Source organism: Mesocricetus auratus, unplaced genomic scaffold, assembly GCF_017639785.1.
Source record: "Mesocricetus auratus isolate SY011 unplaced genomic scaffold, BCM_Maur_2.0 contig_11900_pilon_obj, whole genome shotgun sequence".
Classification (NCBI taxonomy): Eukaryota; Metazoa; Chordata; class Mammalia; order Rodentia; family Cricetidae; genus Mesocricetus; species Mesocricetus auratus.
The window spans coordinates 19247-27813 of NW_024431351.1; the positions used below are offsets into that span (position 1 = coordinate 19247).

The 8567-nt window shown below is 42.1% G+C and overlaps 1 protein-coding gene across 1 annotated transcript; it reads left to right on the top strand.

Moving 5' to 3' along the window:
* The first annotated feature begins 285 nt into the window (after positions 1-285).
* LOC121138202 (speckle-type POZ protein-like) lies at positions 286-1362 on the top strand. The gene is given in 1 exon segment (XM_040740975.1): positions 286-1362. A coding segment is annotated over 1 exon segment (1077 nt).
* The last annotated feature ends 7205 nt before the right edge of the window (positions 1363-8567 follow it).

An 8567-nucleotide genomic window follows, 5' to 3' on the forward strand; every position in this document is an offset into this window, starting at 1 on the left:
GTATATAAATGTCAAAATTGATCTATTGTGCTAAGATTCAATCTGGAAAAATGGATATGTAGCAGTCCCCAGGAGACTAGACTGTGTTCTCTGGAAATTATATTACAACCTTGATTGAAAATGTCACAGAAACCCAAGATTTCAACACAAAGAATAGGGAGTAGAGATGAAAATAGAAACTAAAACTTGAACTAGTATCTCTAATTGTGACCTCCAGATTAAAGAAGGAAAACTATAGTTCTGCATTTTGGATCGAGGTTAATCTTCAAAACACCACAAGAAAATATGACACAGGAATTGGCAGTGGAGAGCTGGGGCTACACACAGATCAGCATCCAGATATACTCCTACAAGTGGACCATCAGCAATTTCCATTTTCACTTGGAGCGAATACAGGGGGCAAACATTAAAAGTCCCACTTTCTCATCAGGTCCCAATGACACACTTGAATGTTGTATGAAAATACACCTGAATGGGGTCGATGAAGAAAGCAAAGCTTACTTGTCAGTTTCCTTATGGCTGCTCAGCTGCCCAAAGAACCCAGTATGGGCAAAGTTCCAGTTATGGATCATCAATGCTGAAGGAGGGAAATCTCAAACAATAAAGAGCCCAAAATTCTTCAGGTTTCTGCAAAACCAACACTGGGCATACAAAAAGTTTATCCCTCGAGATTTCCTCTTGTCTCTGGAGCCTTGACTTCTCCCAGACTCCAAACTCACCCTGCTGTGCATGATGAATGTGGTCCAAGACGCCTTCTGCACGAAGCCAGGGATACAGGTTCCAAGGTCCACAATGTCAGATGAGTTAGGAGAGCTGTGGGAGAATCCCATCTTCACAGACTACTGCCTGGTGGTAGCTGGCCAGGAATTCCGGGCTCACAAGGCCATCTTAGCAGCTCGTTCTCCAGTTTTCAGAGCCATGTTTGAACATGACATGGAGGAGAGCAGAAAAATACGCATTGAGATCCATGATCTGGAGCTGCAAGTCTTCAAGGCAATGATGGGATTCATTTATACCGAGGAGGCACCAGACCTCCACAGCATGGCAGATGATGTGCTGGCAGCTCCCAACAAGTATGGCCTGATGCGATTGAAGGTCATGTGTGAGGATGCCCTCTGCAAGGACCTCTCCGTGGAGACTGCTGCCCAAACTCTCGTCCTGGCTGACCTCCATAGTGCAGAGCAGGTGAAAACCCAAGCACTGGATTTCATTACAGCTCATGCTTCTGAGGTCTCTGAGACCACAAGTTGGAAGACAATGGTGGGCTCATATCCCCACTTGGTGGCCGAAGCATACAGCTCCCTGGCTTCTGCTCACTGCTCTTTACTGGAGCCCCCTTGCAAACACCTCAAACAATTTTAGGAGCCTCTCAGCTGGGACCTACATGTCTATTCCAAAAACAGCAGCCAACATTATTACAAGGACATCTGGGTAGACTAAGGGACATTGCAGACTTTTCAGAGAATCTGTGGAAAGGCAGCATGGGGGCTCAGACAGTTAATACGAATTCCCTAGAATCCAGTTGTATACATGTTTTGGGAAGGGAGAGTACTTTACTCTAGGATACTCTACACAATTGCTCTGGTGCTTTGCTTTCTCTGCAGTGAGTCGAAAACTGGGGATTCGGTTGGGTTATTGGCCCAAGCACATCCCTACATGTTTTCTATGCAAGAACCTGTCTGAATTAGACTGAACAGGGCCTTTGATCAAGGATTTAGAGCAAAGGAGAAAACAAACATGAATATTTGCTTACAATAGACAAAGAAGAGAAAGAAGACAGTTTTTCTCTCCAGAATCAGTATGTAGGGACTGGAGGGGTGACTCATTTGGCCAAAGCAATTTTTGTTCCTGCATGGGAGCAGTTCATGAGTTAAGCTCTCAGGCATACACAGGTGATTCTCAACCTTTTGGAACTGGAGAGAAATAGGACTGAAGTTCTCTTCTTGTGTCTGTAAACTAAACACAGTACAAGGCGAATTAAAAATTGACTATCAACTTGTAGATTCTGTGGTGTTTCTGTATTGAATATAACCATTTTAATTCACCCAGTTCTGCTCAGGCTCTGGGCATCTGGGCATCACTGTCAGGGCCACACCATTCACAGAATGTCTCACTCCTCTTTCTTGGCACTTACAGTTGGCAGAGAAGATGCCAAAGGTGAAGAAGATGACTGCATCTGTCAGTGTTTTGTTAGTCTAGACTTTGATATGATTTTATGGGTTTTAAAAAAAGGAGAAATAAATTTATTGAGAAATCAAAATTTCTGCACCTGAACTGTGGGTCTGTTTTTAGACATTGGGAAAATAATCCTTCCAACCCCTCCATTGACAGAAACACAATCTCTCTTGGAAACAGGTTCAAAGGCTGACCTTTTTCCTCACCTCACTTGTCCCCCTTGCCTGACTCTTTTGGTTCTCCTTTGCAGATCTTTCCAAATTACACTGAAGTCATATATTGAGAAGTTAATCAGATGAGCCCCTCTTCCTAGAGAAAAGAACATCCCCTGTATTTTTCTGTCTCTTGATATCTCTGTGTCTGTTTGTGTGTGTGTGTGTGTGTGTGTGTGTGTGTCTGAGTGCAATTCCCGCTGTGTCTTTTTTAACTGTCTGCATGTTTAACTATCTCTACTACACCTTTATGTGTGCAAGTGTGTCTGCAATTGTTTCTATATATTACTCTCAGGATGTTCTCCTACAATGACAAGTGATTTTTCTCTGTAATGTGGACACTCCTGTAGTTCTAGATGTATGCCTCATCCTGTTGGGGCATGAATGCTTTGTCTCCATAAAGTCACCCAGAGAACCACCTACACAAAATAAAACCTCCACCAATGGCATTCTTGAGATGAGAAACTACATTAACATACCTGGTGCTTTCTGCCTCAGGGACTCAAAGTTATCCCAGGAGAAGTTGCCCCAACTCTCCAGAAGGAAGCTCATGGGAGCTCAGGAGTACAAGTTAGAGCAGGTTTCTTGCAAATGAGGGGCCTTGCAGTGATAGCCTATCTTCATTTCAAATGACACACTTCAGGGATGAGGAACCTGTCACGGAGAAGAGCCACAGGTGTTGCTAGTTATCCTCCTATAATGCAGGCTTAACTGAGGAAGCTACTTTTCAGGCATCAAATCCAGTTGATTGATTTATCTTTATGGAGGGCAGGGAAAGCATTGGAGTCAGACTTTCAGGAGACCTAGGCTGGAAACCACTGAGGGGATTGGCTCACTAAAGGTAGTTTCATTTACTCCTGGCTTAGAGAGTCCCCCCAGACCTCATGAACTGGAGAGAGATGACAGGTATGGGAAGCATTTTACAGATCACCTTTGAAGAGGTGCCATCACAACACCTTCCCTTCAGTACCTATTGAACATATTCTGATATACACCAGAAAACTCTGTCACTTTTAATGTCCTTCAGAGTAAGCATGGGAGCTCAAAATTTGGATAGGACAGAAATCAGCAGTTAAATATGCAAAATGTGCTATGTTTGCCTTTCTGTGTTTGGGTTACCTCACTCAGGATTTGTTTCTTCTAGTTCCATCCACGTGACTAAAAATTCATAATGTCATTGTATTTCCGCCCTTGAGTCATAACCCAGTCTTTAAATGTACCATATTTTCTTTACCCAGCTTTCAGGTGAGAGACAGCTAGGGTGTTTTCAGGTTTTGGCCATTACACATAATGCAAACAAATTTTTCGTAAACCTTTGTCTTTTCCTTTTTCTTTACTTAATACCAGTACCATGTTTACTGTTACCAATTTTTTGATTCACCCATTTTCAATCCATCCTCCAACTGAGCAAAAGCCTTAAAATTTACTCAATCCACCCTCTAACTGAGGGCGATCTCTCAGGTTCCCCTTTCTTTCCCAACCTTGTTGTCAGGCAAAGGCATGGAGATTTAATCCAGGAGATATTAAATATTTTTAATAAAACAGAGATTCTCCTTTAGGAGGGAAAATCTCAATGTTTAGTTTCTGACTTTTTAATCTCTCCTTGTCAGCAGCCACTCCCAATGTATTATTGGTGCTATAAAAGCAATGAACAGGGAGCTGGAATGACTAACTGGCATCAAAATGGAGTGGATCCTCACCAGCGCCCATACTTCCCTTACCTGAGTGTTCAGTGATTGTTGGAGCATTTTTATCATGGCTAGCATTCCTAGTATTGGGAGCAGTATCGGGTTCGACATGCCTGATGCACCGTTCAGGGACCCAAATGTGCTTCTCACATACTGGAGGGAAAACACAAACAGCCCCTTGAACACTAGGTAGTAGGGGAGTGGGTGGCTGCCATTTTCCTGTAATCAAGTCCTTCCATCTGACACATCCCAAAGACTTGGAGGGTTTGTTCCAATGTCACTCCATAGCAGACAAATTATTACAGTCTATGGTCAAAAAAATTTAAAATGTAAAATATAGTGGATAACTGAATATTGGGGGAAGTAACATACTCCCCATTTTTATTTTCTTAAAATATTTTTTGAGAGTGGCATGGGTGTGCTCCACAGTGGCCTGTTCTGTGGGGTTATGAGGAATACCAAAAGAATGGACAATGTGATGGTCCCTGCAAAAGACAGCAACTCAAAGTTCTTGATATACAGGTCTTTCACTTTTTTGTTTAACATTATCCCCAGATATTTTGTGCTATTTATGGCTATTGTAAAGTGTGATATTTCTCTGATTTCTTTCTCAGCCTTTTTATCATCTGTATATAGTAGGGCTAGTGATTTTTTGAGTTGATCTTGTATCCTGCTACTTTTCTGAAGGTGATTATCAGCTGTAGGAGTTCCCTGGCAGAGTTTTTCAGGTCTCTTATGTAAGCTATCATATCATCTGCAAATAGGGAAAGTTTGACTTCTTCCTTTCCAATTTGTATTCCCTTGATCTCCTTTTGTTGTCTTATTGCTGTAGCTAAACTTCAAGTACAATATTATAGAGATATGTACAGAGTGATCAGCCATGTCTTGTTCCAGTTTTAGTAGAATTGCATTTAGTTTCTCTCCATTTAGTTTGATGTTGGCTATTAGATTTGCTGTATATTTCTTTTATTATGTTCAGGTATGTTCCTGCTATCCCTGATCTCTCCAAGACCTTTATCGTGAACTGGTTTTGGATTTTTCCAAAGGCTTTTTCAGTATCTAGTGAGATGATCATTTGGTTTTCCTTTTTTGGTTTTTTTATATGGTAGATTATTTTGATAGATTTTCTCACGGTGAACTATTCCTATATTCCTGTGTTGAATCCTTTTTTATCATGGTGGATGATTTTTTGATGTGCTCTTGGATTGATTTGCCAGTATTTGTTGAGTACTTTTGCATCAGTGTTCATGAGGGATATTCATCTGTTCTTAGTTGTGTCTTTGAGAGACTTGAGTACCAAGGTAATTGTAGCCTCAAAAAAAAAAACAGTTTGGCAATGAGCTTTCTGCTTCTGTTCTGTAGAACAATTTGAGGATTATTGGTATAAACTTTTCTACTTTTTAAAAATTATTGAAAGTAAAAACAATCTTATTTTGCATACCAGTACTTGTTGCCTCTCCCTCCCTTCTGTCCTATCATTCCCCTCACCATCACCTACCCCACCCCCTAAACAACACCTCAAGAAGGTTGACGACATTTGAAGGAGAACCTAGGCCTTCCCCCCTGAGTTTATAAGCTGAGAGAGTATCTGACCAAAGGGAAAGGGGCCCCAAAGCCCATTGATGCAATAGGGGTAAATACTGGCTCCACTGCCAGAGATCCCATAGACTGCCCCAGCTCTCCAACATACACCATGATCACGGGACCTGGTTTGGTCTTATGATGTTTCACCAGCTGTTAGAATGGGATCCTTGATATTTCCCTTGCTAAGGTCAGCTCTTTCTGTGGATTTCCCCAGAATAGTCTTGACCCTTTTGCTCACACTGCCTTCCTCTCTACAAGTGGATTTCAGGGTTAAGCTTTTTTCTTAACTCTGAATCTCTTCCTTCTACTTCCATCAACTACTGGGGGAAGGCTCTATGATGACATTTAAGGTAGTCATCAATCTCATTATAGGGGAAGAGTATTTAAGGTAGCCTCTCCAATATTGCTTAGATTCATAGGTGAATACTTCTTTGTGAATTCCTGGAGATTACCTAAGTGCCTGATTTCTAGTTGAGTCCATAATGGCTCCTACGATTAAGATATCATTTTCCTTGCTCTCCTTCTCTGTTCCTGTCCAACTTGGCTTCGCTATTCACTCATGTTCTACTCCACACTCCAATTTTCCACTCTTCTTTCTCCTACCTCCATCACCCTCCACTAATGATGTCAATTAATTAAAAAAATTCTTGTCATTATCCCCTTTCTGGGACAATGCATATAAGCCTCTTTTATGGTCCTCCATGTTTAATAGCTTCTTTACGGTTTGGATTGAATGATGGGAATTTTCTGTCAGAGTATGTACAATCAATTATTCTCTATTATATCAGAATATATTCAACACTTAGAGAAGAAAAGGTTTCTGGTGATGGCTCCTTTTCAAAAGGCAATCTATAAAATGCTCCCCACTTCTGACCTCTCTCTCAAGGTCATGATGTCTGGAAGGAATGACTAAACCTAGAGGACATGAAAATAATTCATTGAATCAATACACTCAGTAGTTCCCAGCCTAGGTCTCCTGAAAGTTTGACTACAAAGCTGCTCCTCCTTCCATACAGGATAAGTCAATCAACTGGTTTTGATTCCTGAAAAGACATTTCCTCAGTTAAACACCCATAATAGTTGGATTCTAGCATGTGTTTCTCTTCTCTATGCAGGTTTAGGGTCAGGGTGGATGGTAGCCCTCTCCTCATATGTGTCAATTGAAATGAAGCTACACTTTCAATGCAAGGCCCCTCATTTGTAAGAAAAATTCTCTAGCTTGTTGTCCTGAGTTCCAATGAGCATGCTCCTGGAGAGTTGTGGCAGCCTCTTCTGGGGAAGTGTAAGCACCTGAGGCAAAAAGTATGGCCTCTGTTCCTATAGATAATCACTCCAAGGATGCCATGGGTTGAGGATTTTTTAAATTTTTATTATACATTTAAATTAGAAAAAAGCTTGCTTCATGTGTCAGTCCCACCTCCCTCTTCTTCCTCTCCACACCTGTCCCCCATCCCCCACGAAATCCCCACTCCATTCCCTAGGGAGGATAAAACCCACCCTGTGGATCTCTAGAGTCTGTCATTTCATTCAGGGAGGGCCTAGACCCTCCTCCAAATGTCCAGATTAAAAGAGCTTGCCTCATTGTAGGATGGGTGCCCAGCGTCCATTTGTGTGTCACGGACATATACTGATCTACTATCCAAAGCCCCATAGATTGTCTAGGCCTCCTCACTGACACCCACATTCAGGGGTTCTGGATCAGTACCATGCTGGCCTCTCAGCCATCAGTCTGATTTCCAAGATCTCCCCCTTGTTCAGGTCAGCTGTTTTTCTGGATTTTACCAACCAGTCTTGACCCCTCTGCTCATCACTCCTCCCTCTCTGTCACTTGGTTCCAGGAGTTCACTTCAGTGTTTAGCTGTGGGTGTCTGTCTCTACTTTCCTCTGACACTGGATTGAGGTTATAGGATGATATGTAAGATAGTTTTCACCCCGGTGCTCCCAGCTTCAGGAAAGACATCAGTCCTCACAGACACAACCCTCAGCTTGGGTCCTCATAGGGACCCCTACCCTGCCCCTCACTTGCTCCTCAACCCTCCAGAAGCTGCTCCTGGCATTTAAAGTACCTGGCCACATAGGAAAGATGTCCTCCCAGACCCAACCCACAGCTCTCCCCACACATATGTGCACAGCTACAGGTGACTTTGGGTCCTCCTAGGACCTCTTCCCTGCCCATCACCTACTCCCTCAATCTTCTACGAGCCACTCCTGGCATCAAGAGGACCCATCCACATAGGAAAGTTTTCAGTCCTCACAGAACCAACCCTCAGCATGCCCAGATTCAGGAAGGAGACCAGTAGAGACAGAGAGACCCCACCTGCACCAACTGGAAGAAAAGATGGGAAGAAGGCAGTATAAGAACACACTCACCAATAGAAAGACCAATATGAGTCCACCAGAATCTAGAGACCCCATGCCAGCAAGCCTTGAAAAGCACAACATAGATGAAGCAGAAAAGACAGACGCTGAAATTTATTTAATGAAGATGATAGATACCTCAAAGAGGAAACTAGGACATCACTTAAATAGAAGAAAAACAAACAAAAATACATGCATTGGAGGAGAAGACAAACCAAAAAATTTAAGAAAGAAACAAATCTCTTAAAGAATCTAAAGAGGGCCTAGATAAAACAACCAAACAAATGAAGGAAACAACTCAAACAGTTGAAGAATTTAAAGCTGAAATAGAAACAATGAAGAAAACAGCAGAATGAACTGGGTAAATGATCATGAACTACAGATGTAAGTATAAGCAATAGAATATAAGAGATCAAAGAGAGGATCTCAGGTGTTAAAGACTCACTAGAGGATATACAGTCACCAAACAAAGAAAATCTCAAACCCAACAAATCCCTAACACAAAATATTCAGGAAATATGGGAAACAGTGAAGAAGCCAAACCTGAGAA